Here is a 17,357-nt window from a genome sequence, read left to right on the forward strand (position 1 = left end):
TAAGCCGGCTGAGACCTCTGCCTTTCTGTAGCGAGGAAGGGGATGGGCGCAGGGAGGAGCAGGGAAGGAGAACTGGCAGGCCCTAGCTCCAGGCCCTAGCTCCAGGCTCAGCCCCAGGCAGGTCTGTTTTAGGACAGTACGCACACCTGTGGCCATGCATCCCCCGAAGGGTAAAGACCAGCGCTTTAAAGGATTATAAAGCAGCTACAAAGAGCCCATGAGTGGAGAGCCCAAAAAGTAAGGCTGACCTACTGAGCTCTGTATTCTTCAGAGTGGTGTTAAGAGCTGTGCTCTGCCAAAAAAAAAAAGTACCAGGTGAGTCCAAACACGCAGTGTAAGGATCACTCCACACTGCCCCTGAGGGGAGAGGGGCTTCTGTGGCGTAAGAAAATCAAGTTTCTCCATGAGCCGAGAGGATGCAGCGTGTCTCGGTTCCATAACAGAGTGTAATGGACCAGCACAGAATCCGGCTTCTTCCTCGAGAGGCTGCCAGCATGTGTGTATGTTTGTTTATTTCATGATTCTAATCCTCCTGTCAAGATGACAGAACATATGCTGGGGAAGGATGTTTAACCCAGATTAATATTTATTCATTTTTAAATATAAATGTGCCTGGTTCAAGTTTTTTCTTGATTCAGACTATTTCCTGTGAGAATGTGGTTTCCTTATTGTCTATTGCCTTGTTCTTTCCATTGTCCTTCCATACAATGTTCACATACAGGACACTTGATGTGGCCATGACAGTGTGATCCTTGTCCATCAAACCCAGAATGCTGAGGCATCCAAGGAGAACCTGAGCCCCCTGCCTCCCATTTAGTACAAACCTTCTGTCAGACTAATTTCACTCGAAAGCTAAGATGATTTCTATTAAAAATACAGCAGATGAGGCGAGCCCCATGGCATAGTGGTTAAGTTTGGCACGCTCTGCTTCAGCAGCCCAGGTTCAGTTCCCAGGCACGGACATACACCACTCGGTGGTGGCCATTCTGTGGTGGCGGCCCACATACAAATTAGAGGAGGACTGGCACAGATGTTAGCTCAGGGCCAATCTTCCTCAGCTAAAAAATTTTAAAAAAAAGGTAGACGTTTTCTATTAAGTAGTTTAATATAAAGCCCTTTGCTTAACCCCATAGCAGTTTGCACACATAGTTATTTATAATTACTCTGTGCCCTGCTTTACACAAGCAGCTGACTTATTCTGTTCTCACAATCACCCTAGGAAGTAGGTATTATTATATGGTCATGTAGCTTGGGAAGTAGCAAGCTAGCTTTGAACACAGATCCAACAATATTTATTAGGAATTTTACTCTATACTGCATTAAAATAACTCCCCAAAAGGTTAAAAGTGAAATAAAACTTTAGTGGGTATGTTTGCCTAGTCCTAGCTTTTCTGGATGGCAGCTTATTCCCAACTTTGGTTTCCATTAACCTGGAGAACGTTTATCCCAGACCACAGCCTCTAGGAGAGTAGGCACCAGCTCTCCGGTTTCCACCATCACCACTGTGAGTGAGGTTGGCATTCAGCCCCCGGGTTCTGCTCACGCACTGGGCCAGCATCCCTTCCTACAAACCACGTTTCTTGGACTAGTAAAGGACTGCAGCACACATGTTCACGTTAAAATGTGAATTTTAATTGTAAAAATTGTTTTCTGTAAATATAGTTATATCAACCTCTCTGCACACAACTTGGTTCAGATATATACAGATATGATATACACAGATGTTATTTGTACCACAGAACAAAATCAATTCAAGAAACATTTACTCTTAGCTTCAGGATTAACCCCAGCTTTCTTTAGGCCTTTAAAATGATCACCACTGAAAAGAGAGAGAGAACCACATACCTGTATGTGTAGCATTCAGGGTAAAATTTATCAGCTATCTTACTAATCTCATACTAGGCAGTAAAGACGTGAAACAAAAATAGACTCAGTGTCTCTTATTGCTATAGCTCCTATGCTGGGTGTTAATCAAATGGGAGTTTGACATAGAAGGCGACGGGCAGACTATGCTGATCTGAACTTGGAAAGAATAGGAAAACCGTTTTTCCAAGGCTACAACTATTTCTTTTTCAAAAAATTTTATTTCCTAAACCTATGAAAAATTTAGCCAACAGGTGTGGTGTAAATAAGGAGGTTAATTTTGTTTTCCTCTACTCTACACCCCTAACGTGTCCCACCTGGTCTGTTCAAAAGCCCAGAACCTCCACCTGCAGCACTTTCGGTCTTCGTGGGCACACTGGACTGAAACTCTTTTCCTGATGCCAGCTTCAAAATTTTTTATACTTTTATCTTTGTTTACTTTGGCCAAAGGAAGTTTTCACTCTAATGTCAAATATATTAGCAATCAGCTAACTTAGTGACCTCGGTGTGGATTTCTCATTTTGTGGCTCATCCCTGGCTATTTTCTAAGCCCCCAGCCCACCCCCGCCCTCCTCAGCCAGCAGAGAAAATGTATCATTACTCTAAAGACGCATTTTGCCCCCAGCAAGGAATTCACACTTACCCTTCTCCTCTAGTAATTAAATAAATTTTCTGAGTTTAGACCCTATTACCTCTAAAAGCCCTGCTATACTGAGCTTCTAGAATAAACTCTAAAAAGATGAAAGCAGGGCTTTAGTTCTCCATCATTTTTCTATATAGCACTAGAAAATTCTTATTTCCTTTCTAAATGTGCAGTTTCATCCAACTGCCCCTGTATTCCAGCTCCAAAAATGAGTTAAAGTGCTAGTTATAAAACAGCCTCCCACTCCACCAGTTAAAAGGCCTCATAATCAGCATTCTCACATTTACCCCCTTTGTCCAAGAGTTTTATTTAAAGTTGGTGACTGTCTATTGTCCTCCCTCGGACCGTCAAACTTTATCTCCTAACATCGCTGCTAGGATTTCACAGCACAGTCTCCTTATTCACTCTCCAAAGCATTTAAATAATAAAACTTTCATGGGGTCTCAGTTGCTTCCAAATTCCAAAACTGCCCATTTCTTCTAGGATTATAGTTTTTAAATCTCCTTTTCAACATCTGCATACTCAATTCAACACACAGTAATATCGATATAAAAATAAACTTCCATTTCTTATAAGAAAAACATTAACTTATTTCACAGTTAGCCTTTTCCCACAATACTCAGCGCTCCAATAGCTCCTGGAAACAGAGGTATATTAGTAACAAAAATGGAATATTAAAAATCCATGACTTGGGAGTAACAGGAGGCCTCCACTCCTTCTCTTCCCCCACCTGAATGAGAACAGAGTTTTCCTGAAATGAGTAGGGCCAGCCAGGACTGGGCCTGCCAAGGTCGGCCACTGGTGTGCAGGGTCCTCACCGCAGGGCACAGGGCAGAACTGAGAAGGGCAGGGGGAAGGTGTGAGGGCGGACTGTTCATGATGCCGAGCTCACTAGCCAGGAACCTAACAGGGAGATAAGGCCCATGTATGACATCTTGGTCCCCATATTAACTTTTTTGCCCGTTTAGAACTGTCGTCACAAAGTTCCCTGTCACGCTGAACTTTGTCTTATCATTTTATTCAGCACCACCCTCCCCTACCCGTTTCCCTGTGCAAGTGTGATCCGCACTGGGGCTGGAGAAAGCATCTCAATCCATTCCGTGGACTACGCAGTTTCATTAAAAAAAAACAAAAACGGTTGCTGTACTATCATTAAAAGGTTAATTCATGATTGCCCTTTACATAAGGGCCTCAGTTTAAAGGTGAATAATCTCATCTTTTTATGGTGTTTGAAGGGCTTTCAGTGTATCAAGACAAATACCAAGTTCATCCTCAGAGCCACCAGAATGAAAAACAGTGATTCAGCTAGGATTTAATTTATCTTTACCTTTATCTTCCAGCTAACATATCATAGGTAGTTACACTGATAAATGAGTCTTCACACGTGGTATTTAGAATTATCCGCACTCTGTGCTACACTTATATTTCCCACCTTGATTTTCACATGGAACAAAACAAGGTAAGTTACAGATGCAAATTCCTATGCTGAATTATTTCTATCAATATATCAATGAGTTCAGCTTCCCCTCCCCAGCCAAATGGAAGAAGAGATGTCACAACGGATGATGGAGAGGGAGGCAAATGCCTTCTAATTAACTGCAGTGATTGACTGAGGACTGTCCAGGGACCCAGGTGGACACTTACATTGGATGGGTCTACACCAGGCCCGAGAAGGCCTTCAGGCTTGACTGAAGCCAAAGCTAATTCTTAACAAATTATTTGGCCCATACTTTTTGGTCTGGTAGGAAATAAGCCCTACCTATCTGACTCCTTCTGAAGAAAGTGTCCTAAGCCAGAGCACAACTGCACATTGTCCCCAAGGCTGAATATTACCATCTGCCAAGCCTGCAAAATTGAAAGAAGTCCACTTTAACAGGCCATTGTCATATATTACTGAACATCAACAAAGCCCAAGCCTAGACTCCAGGACCCACAAGGAATCTTGCCATCTGGAAGTTCTCCTGATTCAAGGATGACAGGGCAGCCTCAAGGATCCCAGGAACCACTGATCAGCACATGGCTCACAGCATGGCACTAGATCAGGTGAAAGTGCCCCAGAAGGACCAAGCCAGCTGAGGCAGGAGGGGATGAGGTCCCACGAGAGAGGAGCAGAAGGCCACCTCAGTCAAGGTTTCCAACCCTGCTCTGAAAGGTCAGTGCTAATAATGTCACTGGTAACGCAGAGCTTACCGACCTAGAAGACAGGGAATAGGGACATTCACCAATGTCTTCCAAACAAAAGCAGATGGTTTCTCAGAAAACATTTCAGCACGGACAGAAAAGCAGGTCCTTGTGGCTTCTAGCTTCAGCTGTCACTGTGCAGGGATTCCTGCCTGCTACTTCACAAACAAATTCCCCTTTCAGAGAAGTGACAGCAAACGACACTGGCCGTGCTGCTCACTTGAGATATTGAGGAGAAGGTAGGGGGCAGGAGCAGAGTCGGATACAAAGCAGATCTTCGAAAGGTGACCTTGGAAGCAAGAGGCTCCATATCACAATCCAAGCAAGAAATACTTGAGGGACGATAAACAGCAACAACGGTAACTACAGAGCCAGCGAGCATGCTGTTAGGCCAAGCCGAGGCGGCGCTGCACGAGAGTGCTGGTCCCACGAGGAAGCTGGCAATGTAGGGAAGGACTGAGTCCTTGGGTTCCCTCTTAAAAGGAATACAGGGAGGCGGGAGAAGTTCTGCTTTGGGGTCAGCTGAGCCCAGGCTCCAGATGACCTAGGACATGGCACTGCCTCACAGGTACATTCCCTTCTGGGGTACCCACACCCCAGCCCTCTGCAGTGTGTCAGGGAACGCACCAAGACGCCAGACAGCTGCCTACAACAGGATGGAGTAAAAAACCCAGGACCCCTGAGCCACCATTCAAAGGGAAACACAGGAACCTCATTTTCACCCCACTACCTTTACATCAGCACTTCTGAGCTAGCAGTTAGACCACAGAACAGAAGCGGTCGCATGCAGAAAGACTGTGACACAAAAGTGCATAAAAAGAGCATTCTTCCAACAAATTCCCCAGTTCCACAGAAAGAGGGTCTGCCTGTGTCCTCCAAGAGAATCTGACCCTCCCTTCACCCCTTCCCCTGCCTCTGACCGCCTAACCCCCAACTTAGAAAACCTTGAACCTACGGGCACTAAAAGTACCCTTACTTGACCCAAGTTAGAAAGGCCACTCCTTCTCCAGGAGCAAGAGACGGTTACTCTTCAAGAAAAATGGTGGGGAAGCGTCAGCTTCAAAACAGATTTTTTTCTTTTGTAAACATATATATTATTGAAATGATGGCTAAACCCACACTGCAGAGGAGAAAAATGTATTAGTTGTATGGTTTACATTTTAATGCCCAAACTTACTTATGTATTTACATAAAAGACGCTGCCTTGATTAATCAGTCTGTTCACATTTCTAGACATGAATTTCTTTAGTCCTGAATTCCCTATCAAGGAGCTACAGTGAAAATATTTTTGAATAAAGGAATAAGCTCTAAAAACCTAGTCTTAAGACATGTGACCCATCCATTTGAAAGTTCTTTCTCCCTTCTGTGTACGTTAGCCTGGCTGGAACCCGGTCAAAGACCTGGATACATTGATGGCTATTCTGATAACAGAGCTGGGCAGGCAGAGTGAAGGGGAACAAATTATTTGTCACCAATAACCCAGTATCCCAAGTTGAAATCCTAAATTATGGCCCAAAAGAGCTTAACTCTACTCACAGGAGTTGGCTTCCTATGGTTAACAAATAATTGCTGTCTCACTGAACTGGCATCCACCCAAAACCCAGCCAAAGAGAAGAGACAGGGAGAGACAGGAGCTGTCCCAGACCAGAACATTCCAGAGGGAAGCAGACAAACTCATCACTGACACCCAGGGCTTCCTGACTACTTTCCTGAGTGAAGGCACTATCAAATTTGCTCTCCAACAAATCTGTTATGTGTCTGGCTCCAATTACTGAGCTCAAGGAATGTCATCTTTGCTAAGGAAAAGTCTGTGAGGGCTCAAAACTGGCATAGTCTTGTTAACATGCTCCAACCCCCGGGTGAACCAGCTCAGATCCTTGCTAGGTCACGGCATGCACAAATCTTTGTTTTGATCCAGAGGCTCTGCTAGCAACGCCTCCAGAGAACTCTGCTGGATAAAGAAACATCTTCGTCTCTATCCTGCTAGAACCTCAACCACTCTGCCTTTTGTGGCAACAGATGGCTCTCTTTAAAAATACCCAGAGGATGGTTAGCCCTTAAAGGAGACTAAGTTGTAAAGGAATTTGCTTGCAAGCTCCAGGGCCACCACTGGCCGTTAGGAATTCTCCAACCTATCCCAAGAGGCGGAGATTCAGAGAAAGAGGAATACTAAGTCGACTGGCCACCATTAACTTACTTTGAGGAAAGCTTCAAGGCTTCATTCTAGAATTCTAGTTTTCAGCTGACTGATAAGCAACTTTTCCGTCATCCTGTCCTTAGAGAAGCTCCTACTTGGTGTCAGAAACATCCTTTTTCCCTCTGAGGTCTCTACTCGTGAACAGAGAAGACATAGATTTGCCCGAATAAACAGGAAAAGGGATTTGATCCCAAGACTGGACTCCCAGAACTGATAAAAACCTTGAAAGTCATCTGGTTTAGCTTCCGCCTTCAGGCGGATGAGCATCCAAGGCCACACCAGACAGACAGACTTCTCATTCTTGAGTACAGCAAGGGACACAGACCATACAGACCTTCTGAACAGTTCACCCCAGGGTCTCCAGAGCTCGTCCCACTCCTAGTGATATATGGTCGTTGCCACATCCCCTCAAGTCAGTCAGCAAGATGAGAGAATCTACTTTGAAAACTCCTAAGACCAAACCAGGAAGCAGCTCTTGGAGAAAGTGGTGGCTTCCAACATCCTAGCAAAGCAGGACACAGAACCAAGGTGACCTCATCTTACCTCCAGGGAGGAAGGGAAAAGAGGAGATTGCAAAAATTACAGTTGTCGGAAAGTATAAACAATATTCCTGTGTGTCAACTTAATAAAAAAGGAGGCCGTCTGGGGCCTGGGGTGAACTCCCCACGTGAGGCGGCTCACCAGTCCTTGCTCACTCTTCCTATGGGCAACAGGGGTTGTCAATGACCAACATGACATCGATGCCATAGGCCTCCAGCAGGTCCATGAGAAAGCTCCGGTCTCCTTGGGGGTCTAGACCCATGCCCCGGGCGTGCTCGGCGGTCAGAGTTTTGTCTTGACTGGCAGACACCTCCAGCAAAGTCTGAAATATCCGGTTGTTTTGTTCTAGGAAAAACCTGCATTCACAAGACGCAGGAAACGGAGGGGAGAAAAGACAAAAAAGCTCACCAAATAATCCACACACGAGGAACCAAAGCTACACTGTTTCAATAGACTTTCAAATGCTTTCAAAAACACCTTTTCAAAGAAGAAAACAGGATCAAACAAAGAATTATTCCAGTGCTACTAAGGTTGGCAAAGAAACCACTGGTATTTAATCACAGTATGATTAGCAAAATCCCCAAGCAAGTGATGGCCTGACTGCCAAAAATCTATTTCTATTTCCCTGTCGAGAGGTTCCTAGGGGTTTAAGCACAGCCTCAGGGAGAGGCTCCCATCGTAGTGGGTTCCTCCCTTTCTGCTTAGTCATAGGGGAAGTTAGAAAAAAAAAAAGCTGACAATGCAGTTCTAAGGTTCAAGTGAGAAAGTGAAATTCATCTTTAAAATCCCAGACAGATCACTAGGGCCGGCAGCAGGAGGCGAGCCTTTGAGAGACAGGAGGGCTCTGAATGGGCACCGCGGCCCCTGAGCCGGCGCACAGGCGGACCATGACCGTCCACACTGAAAAGGCGGAGCTCAGAGCGGGCAGGCACCGGATGTTCTGAGGCCAGCAGAGGGGGACGTCAAGGGTGACGAGACATGGGGCCCAGCTGGAGGCCCTGATACTGCCACAGCTCACCATCGTCCTTGAGTGTTTGCCTTTGATTACTTTATGGAAAATTACGCACAGAGCACGATTTAACTGTCACTGATTTATGTTACTATATGAATATACAAACCATATTCAGAAAAGGCATTCACTGTCTAGACTTTTCCGCTGTGTTCCACAGACCTCTCAAAGGCGGATTCAGCAGAGGCGCCCAGGGCCCAAAGCTCTGGATGCTCAGCAGTTTCAGGACAATGGAGTGTGTCAAACCTTGGTGAGACTGCTGGCTCTCTGCCCAGTGCCCAAATGCTTTACATCTAAACAGCATGTACGCATCAGAAAGTACACTTTCTCACAACCAAAGTACTGCACTTTGTTGAAATGTCAACATTACATTTTCAAGATCAAAGCCAGAAACGGTTCTAATGGCAAGTGCTACTCCCCACCCCCAGCCCAGCACAGGAGGCGGGGAGACAAACAGGAAGCTGGGAGGATTGTTTCCGTTCAAATTACAATTCTGTTCTTATCACTGAGCACTGTTCACACAGCTGCTTACTGAATGAATTCAATGCTGTGAGGTACAAAGGCCATGACTCCCACCCTGACCACCAAGAGATCTGGGGAAAGAGATTTCATTAGGTTCGAGACTTAAATTTTCAGATTATCCCATACTACTCAGTGCAAGGAACTGCTCTATTCAAAGGAAGCAATGGATGAGAAGCCCTTGAATCCAGACAGACAGAGCTTCTGTGCCGTGGACATCTGGATGGACATGCCCAACAGGAACACCAACATGAGGACTCCTATTTTCTCTTAATAACCTTTGCTGCTTCTGTCCTTAACTCCCTGGGTCCCCTGTCAGCATTTCTGGGCTTGCGGCTGGCCCTGTATGGAGCCCAGCTCTAAGTGCCCTTGGCAGCAATAAAGGACATGCCTGGACTGCAGCGGGTGACACGGGAGGATCCAGGCTACAGCAGCTGGGCCAAGAGATCCTCAGGGAGGCCCCACACCCACTGCCCCGGGCTGACTTACAGCACAAAGAGGTCCTCTTCACAAGGGTTGTAGTCTTCTTCCACTTCCTGGGAATACAGCAGCATCTGCCTGTGGAGGGGATCGCCATCAGGCCCTGGCACAGCTACAGGGCCCCACTCATAGGCCAGGGCCTCGGTCAGGCATCTGCAACAGGCCCCCCATCTCCCAGGAAGGAGGGCGGCCCAGAGCAGGACCCCCATCCAAAGGCAGGGCGAGAAGGGACAGGAAGGAACAGAGCTTGGAGTCAAACCCGTGGAGTCCAGGGCCAGTTCTGCCCCTCTGTACAGTAATCCCAGGAGAGACAATCCTTCCTATTTGCCCAAAAAATAAGGATGATGATGATACCATTTATTTCACCGTTAAAACCAAACCATACCATTTATCTCACAGGATAACCAAATTATGGAGAATTACAAGAGACAACGCATAACTAAGTTCTCAATAAGGGATCCAAACAATGTAGGTGCTCAGTAAATGCTTGTTCTCCTTGGGCTGCATCAGAAAGAGGTTGCCCCATGCACGTTTGCTACCCTCCTATCAGGACAATACGCCGGAAGGCCGGCTTGTTCAGCGCAGGGCTTCCCTTCATTTCCCATCTCCCGGGCAGCAGGCCAACTGGCAGCAACGTGCCGTGAGGGAAGGGGGGACAGACAGCTTTACAGAGACCCCCGGCCGTGCTGAGAATGGCAGCACCCTGGGGACAGCTCTCTCCCAGCGTGGGTGGGCCTCGCCGCACCCAGCCCCGCACTGGCACACACGTGGGCTCCCCACCTCTGCTCGTTGAGCCGCCGGTACTTCTCCCGGTCAGCACTGTTGATCTTCAGCAGGGGCTGCAGGTGGTCGTGGTGCGTCTTCACATTCTGGTTATCCACGTACACGTCGTACAGTTCCCGCTTCTCCTCGAAAATCTTCTCTGTGGTGCCTGTGAGACCCAAGGCTCAGAAGGCAGGAACCCAGAGGCTGTCACTGAAGGGCACCATCCTGACCCCACCGGGGAACCAGGGGGTCCGGGGAGCCCCGCATCTGAGAGGAGGAGGAGACGGGCCCTTGGGGAGCTGGGCGGCCAGAGCACGGCTCCCAGCAGTCGTCAAATGTACTCGGGGTAGGGACGTGTGGGCAGGCTGCGGGGAGGGCCCCATACTCACAGGCCACATAGGACACCTCTACCTCCAGGCTCTCGATGTCAGCCACGTTCACATAGAAGAAAGGCTTGGACTCAGGAATGGTGCCCCCGATGCCAGGCAGGGAGACGTTGGCCAGGCAGCAGCAGCAGTACACTGTGGGGGACATAGGAGGTGAGAGAAGTGTCTGCCCCTCCCAGTCCCCCTCCCATGAAGCCTGCGGGCCAGCCCCCCTGAGTCCTCTCCAAGGACATTGTTGAGGGCTTTGCTTTGTGCTGTCCGGGTACTTGGGTCACCAAGTGGTCCTGGCATTCTGAGGAGATGGGGTGGGGGGACCAGCCTTTCAGCTCCCACAGCAGAACCTGACCTCCTCAAGGTCAGACTAACAACGTCTCACCAAATCTAACGGACATGTCTGCCTTCATCTCACCCGGTCTTGCTTAGGGTTGGCACTGTTGTTCCTCCTCCTCGCAACCCTTGCCAGCTGTAACCCTTGCATCTTTCAGTTCCCTCCCTTCTTCTGACTGTTCCACCTCAGTCTCCCCTGTCTTCCACCTTTATTGCTCGCCTCCTGCGCCTGCATCTTAAACACCGGCACACCTCTCCTCACTCACTCTCTCCCACGGTTGTGGGCACCGTTTGTATGCCACTCTCAAATCTCTATCTCCAGCTCAACTTTCCCCCCAAGGTCCTGACCCAACACAGCGGTGGCTGGTGTACATCTTGCGAAGGCCTCACAGGCAACACTCGCCCCCTGTGTCCAAAGTTAACTCTATCACACCCCCACCTACTCCTCCTCGGTCCACTGTCTGGTGGCCCCACCATCCCTGTCACCCTAGACACTTTCTCCATCACTTCACACACCAGAACCTTACAACCCAAACAGACACCAAATTTTGTGAAGTTTCTCTCTTAAATATATCTAGACTCCATCTTCTCTGCTGTCATCCAGTCCGTGATCTCTGAGCCGACTACTGATTTGTCCCCTAATCCATCTTCTATATTGCCACCAGAGTCTACACACTAAAACACAAATCCGACCATGTCACTCACAGGCTTAGAGCCCACGATCCCCTTGATAATAGCCCAGACTCTTCTGAACTTGGTTGACAACGGAAGGACTCAAGCAGTTTCTGTTCCAGGGAACTTAGGAAGAACCCCCGAGTCTGGCTTCTAGTTACCTCGATAGCATACAACGCCCACAGGAGGCGGAGAAAATATCAAAATGCGCTTTCGAAGTAAGGCAAATTTCCAAAGGATGAGGATCTGTTCTCCAAAGAACTTAATAAACTGAGACATGCAGCCAGCCGGGTGCGTGATCTGAAAAAATAAAACGGGAGTAGAGGCGGAGGGAAGGAGGACTAGCTTGTTAGAAACATCACTGCAAAAAATATTCAATACAGGTGTGTGCTGACCAGCGCTCCCCCCAAAATCCAAAGTCCAACCAAACAGCTCCATTAAGGGATGGTTACTTCCACACAAAATGATATTTTTCACTTTAAAAGTCTTACCTTTCAACTAGATTTCTGTAATTCAGCAGCTCCCCTGATACACTGGAGTTTGAGTTTAGGGACCATTACCTACTTCACTTGGGAGAGAGGTGCAGAGGAAAGAAACTCAACCTGTTTTTGTGTGTGAGGAAGATTGGCCCTGAGCTATCATCTGTGCCAACCTTCCTCTCTTTTATGTGGGATGCTGCCACAGCATGGCTTGATGAGCAGTGCACAGGTCTGCACCTGGGATCTGAACCTACAAACCTTGGGCCACCAAAGTGGAGTATGTGAACTTAGCCACTACACTGCCAGGCCAGCCCTGAACACAACTTCTTAAAAGTCAGAAGCAAAAGCATCTCTGAAGTGACAGTACATCTCAGTGAGAAAATGCAACTCGAAACATTACTGAGCACTGGAAGGAATAAAATGAGGAGCAAACAGCCCCAGGTTAGATCCCAAATGTACAGGCACCCAGTTACTGTGCGAGGCGTCTGCACAGGTTACAGCAGAAGCCCCCATGGGGCCTACAGGCACAATAACCCACACACTTCAACTCTAACTACCCTTCCTTCCACGCTGAATGCAGGAGCCTGCAACCCTGAGGCTGCCTCCTAGGAGCCCTGAGCCAAGGGATGTCCTAGGGGTTAAAGGCATGACCTCTGACCCAGGAAAAGCTGAATTCCAATCCTGGCTCTGCCATTTACCAACAGGGCAGCCTCAGGAAAGTTGGCCAATGTTTCCAGTTCACTCTCTTCAACTGTAAAAAGGAGAGAGCATCACATCCCTCATAAAGCTAGAAGGACCACCTGAGGATAAACATGAAATACTTAGCTCGTAGGAAGAGCCCACATGCAGCAGCCACTACTGTCACTAATGAAACAAAGGCTTCAAGCCAGGTGCCCTGTGAGTGCTCTGGAAGGTCACTTCCATGCTAAAGTGTCAGAACAGTGCTCACCACCCATTAGGGACACAGGCGAGAGCACTTCTAAAGAGTGATGCCAACACCAAGGCCACCTGCTGAGTTTAACACCTGAGAGTCCTCAGAGGTACCCACACCTGAGCCTTGAGGCAGCCCTGGGCCTCAGCGCTCTGCCAGGCGCAGCGTCCTGAACTACCAGGGAGAGGACTTCCCTTTCCCTGCATCACCCCTGCACCGGGGCCTTTCACTTGCCTCATGCCACCAGCAAGGCTGCCCTCCCCTGAGGGTTCCTGCCTGTGCCCTTCTGCCACCACATCCCAAATCTCCAGGAGAGGCACCAAGCGACTACATCCGGTCAGATCCCTCCAGTCACGATCTTTCATGAAAGTCAAACAGCAGCAAGGTAGGAGAGGGAGCCACTGCCCATCCAGGCTCTTCCCGGCCTCCCCTCTGTAGTCTTCGAGCCCTGCACATGTGCTCCTACTGCACGAAGCCCTTGTCCAAATGTGTCCTGGGCCCTGGAATCCTAAACGAATGATCAATCCTTAATTCTGATCTTATTTATTCATCACTGACGGACACATGGATGCATTCACGCAAGAAATATCTCTCATGTGCTTACTTTGTGCCAAGCACCGTGCTAGGTTAGTAGTCTAGTTCCAACAACGAACAGAGAGACCCAGGCCCTGCCCTCGTGTAGTTTACAGGCTAGTGGGAGAAACAGGTGCACCAGCAATTAAGCCTCAGACCGAGAGCCATGATGGGAGAGGGGCAGCGGCTGCAGGAGTGTGCCTGACCCAATTCTGGGAGAGATGAAGACTTCCTGGAGGCAGTGATGTCAGCTTCGACAAAAAGGATGACCTGGAGGGATGCTGTTCTTGGCTGAGGGACCAGCATGTGCAAAGGCCTGGAGATAAGAGACGACATGCCACTTCCTGGGAACCACAAGTGATTGCAGTGCTGGGCCTGTGCCAAGAAAGCAGCCCCAGTGAGGGAAACCTACTGTCTTCTGAAAGAGGCAGCCACAGCGACTGCCTGACCTGTCCAACTGCACAATGCAACAGACACTTCCTTGGCTTTCATTGTAATCGATTTCCCTTTCACAGCCTTGTTCGACTGTAGCTTTCACAGAAAACTCTTTTCCTGATGTGTACAGTCCGGAGCTTGGTCTTCCCTCCCGCCTTTTATGTCAGGTCCTCTGTGCTCTTCTTATGCCCCAACCACTGCTGGCACAGCCCTCGGGTTCACTCTTCGTCCCTTGCCTTCCACCTGCCCCCTGCTTCCTGGGGGGAATCCATCCGCTCCTGGGGCTCCACCTCCAACGCTGACTTTCCCCCACTTTCCCATTTCTCTGGGAGAGCATTTACCAGCCATTGTTGGGCCTCCCAGAGAGGGTTCCATTCTTCCTTCCTCCCCCTCCCCAGGTTTTTCCCTCTGGAATAGTCTTAGATCTGACCTCTACTTCAAAAACTTACTCCTTTTAAAATTTTCTTTATACTTGTGTTCACTTTGTGAAAACTCACTGAACTATACACTTGAGGTTTTTCAACTTGTTGCTACAAATATTATATTTCAATAGAAAGCTTACATAGAAATTTCTTTATATGTACATATATGTGATATTCCATAAATGACCAATGGAATCATATCATGTATACCATAGTTTTACTGCTGTCATTTTTTTTCCTGGCCCTTCCTTTCTTCACACATGTAAAGCCTTGCCCCTCCAAACCTTACCTCGCCCCCAGGTAACAGATGTATTAACAACCTAGCATACACCCATCCAGATTTCCCCATGTTCTTGTACGCATGTACGTGTATCTATCTCTCTCTGTCGATACCTGAGGCTGTGATTACTTTACGAAAGTGTGATCATATCATATACAGTTTTCTGCACTTTGCTATTCTCACATAGAACACTTCCTGGTAGTTTCCATGTCAACTACTTATGTTCTAGTTCATATTCATAATGGCCGTATAATATACGGGGCATTCTAATTGTTTAACACTCTGAACAATGCTGACTTAAATATTCTTATACAGATATCAGGAAACTCTGGTGGTTTGCAGATAAAGGATGGATCCTAATGAGTGGGACTGCTGGATCAAAGGGTACATGTTATTTTTAATTTTGATATGTGCTAAAAAATTGTGTTTTAAAAAGAAGATCGTTCATATTTCTATCTATAGCCCATTAAAGATCCTTTTCCTTGCCTCTCCCAGGGTTTAACATGTATGCTAATGAGCTGCCCTCAAGAAGGCAAAAGCAGACGGTGATTTTACTGTTTTGCCCTCTGTCTCTCCTTCTTGGTCTTTTGGGGAGAGGAATCCAGGGACACCCAGGTCAGAGGCTGGTCAGCTCCCTGTGGGTTTGAATTAGCTCAGCAGCAACTTGAGTCAGAGGGAAAAAATGGGTCTGAGTTAGGAGGGGAGAGACAGAGCAGGGTTTGGTCAACACAAGCCCAGAGTCGCCCTAATGACCCTCTGACCGTTCCTTAATTATTGCCTCTCAGCGCATGCCACGGGGCTGGGAAATCTTCCAGCTACATTTCCTGGGCTCACATGCCAGCTGGCTTCTGGTGAGGTTCTCCCTGTGGGAGGCAATGACGGGAGACTGGAAGGCAGGAAGAAGGAAGGAGAAATTCTCTTCAGTTTCTAGCCTCCAGCTTTTCCTAGGAGCCCCAGCACCAGCTGAGCCCCACTCCTTCAGAGGGTCTAGCATCACCAGGTACAAGTGCCTCCCTAAGCAGGCTGAGACACCGCTGTGCAGGGCCCCTCTTCCAAGCCCGTGTTGTTTTGCTAATGTCACCTCTCCCTCCTTGTTACTCGAGCCCTGGAGTGTGTGGCAGGCAGCCTCTAATCCCCACTGCTCCTCACCTCTTGGTATTTACAGACTTATGTAATCCCCTCTTCCCCTTGAGTAACTTGCTTCTAACCAACAGAATACGACAACATAGCAGCACTGTCACTTCCACGGTTAGGTTACAAAGGATTTTGACTTCCATCTTGCCAACAAACTTTATGACTTGCTGGCTTTGATGAAGCAAAAGCCACCATGCCTGGATTCCTGACTCACAGAAACTGTGAGATAATAAATATACACTGTTTGAAACCATTAATTGGGAGTACTTTGTAATGCAGCAATAGATAACTAATAATAGGCTGGTAGCCACTGTCTATATTTACTAACATATATATTTTACCTTGCTCCTTTTTTGCTCCTTCAGTCTTCCAATTTCCGTATTACTGATTCCCAGTATTGAATTAGTCTGAAATATCTAACACAGTATGAGTTTTCCTGACAAGAACCTAACTGATACTCATTAGGTTTCAAATTCCATGGTCCAGTATTTAAGGTTCTCCACAATCTGATTACAATCTATTTTTCCAATCTTTTCTCTCCTGGTCAGGTGACATAAAAAGTCAATCCCAACCTAGTCTGCTTATGTCCCGTGAACCAGCCTTGTGCTTTCTCACGTCTACCTCTCCACAAAGGCAGTGGAGTGGGGCAAGGAGTGCGCACTGGCCTTGGCACCAGTCCTGTGTTTAAATCCTGGCTCTACCTCCTACTGGCTATAAGGCCTTAAGCAATTAACTGAACCTTTATAAACCTCAGCTGGTTTTTCTGCAACACAGAGATTTAAAAAACCTTACTTTTAAGAGTGCTGCAATAGGTACAAATAGCTAGCAGGATGCCTAACTCACAGAAGGTGCTGAGAAAGTGACAGACCACGGCTCCCGCTATTGCTCACGCCTTCCCTCCATCTGGAATTAGCATCCCTCACTTTCCGCCTAGCCAAATCCTTCAGGAAGCAACTTCTCTTCCAAGATGGCTTTCCAGAGTTCTCCCTTAAACTCATGGCATAGTTTCTCTACCAGGGAGCCTGGGGTTTCCAATGAATTATCTTGTGACCACCTACAGGTGGATGAGGAAGAGGAGGGGGAGGGGAGTGGGGAGGGGGAGGGGGTGGGGGGAGAGGAGGGGGAGGAGGTTGTTCAAGTTCATACTCATCTTCATACCCTTCCAACACCTAACACTTGGCCGGATGTTTTGTTAACTGTAAACAAACATATTCCAGTATAAAGGCAAAGTACTTCAGAAAAAAAATACACAATAGAGGCATATAAAGATTATTGTAACTAAGAAATATTATACCTGCTCCTCAAACTCTTCATCTTTAGTTCAAATGTCTGGCTTTAAAATATCTGAAGCAATCAAGAGAACCAAACCCACTTCTTCCGCCTTAGAAGTTTACCACAACTGGCCTATCAATATGGCACTGCTCCATGACTATAGAAGTGTCTAGAAAGCATAAAAAGGTAACTTGCCTTATGTTTTAAAAGAACCCAAACGCTTAGGTTACAATCCTATCCTATCAAAAC

At 47.4% G+C, this 17,357-nt stretch overlaps 1 protein-coding gene across 2 annotated transcripts in view; it reads right to left on the reverse strand.

The window, feature by feature from the left end:
- Positions 1 to 1,610: 1,610 nt before the first annotated feature.
- Positions 1,611 to 17,357, reverse strand: part of DENND11 (DENN domain containing 11) — a 79,557-nt gene continuing 63,810 nt past the window's right edge. For both annotated transcript variants that reach the window (XM_070266019.1, XM_023639842.2), the window contains 5 exons: positions 11,744 to 11,882; positions 10,587 to 10,718; positions 10,213 to 10,363; positions 9,442 to 9,510; positions 1,611 to 7,780 (listed from right to left, as the gene is read on the reverse strand). In XM_070266019.1, the coding sequence (XP_070122120.1) occupies positions 7,585 to 7,780; positions 9,442 to 9,510; positions 10,213 to 10,363; positions 10,587 to 10,718; positions 11,744 to 11,882 (687 nt within the window). In that variant the 3' untranslated portion in view covers positions 1,611 to 7,584. The remainder of the gene's footprint in view (positions 7,781 to 9,441; positions 9,511 to 10,212; positions 10,364 to 10,586; positions 10,719 to 11,743; positions 11,883 to 17,357) is intronic.

Source organism: Equus caballus, chromosome 4 (genome assembly GCF_041296265.1).
Source record: "Equus caballus isolate H_3958 breed thoroughbred chromosome 4, TB-T2T, whole genome shotgun sequence".
Taxonomy (NCBI): domain Eukaryota; kingdom Metazoa; phylum Chordata; class Mammalia; order Perissodactyla; family Equidae; genus Equus; species Equus caballus.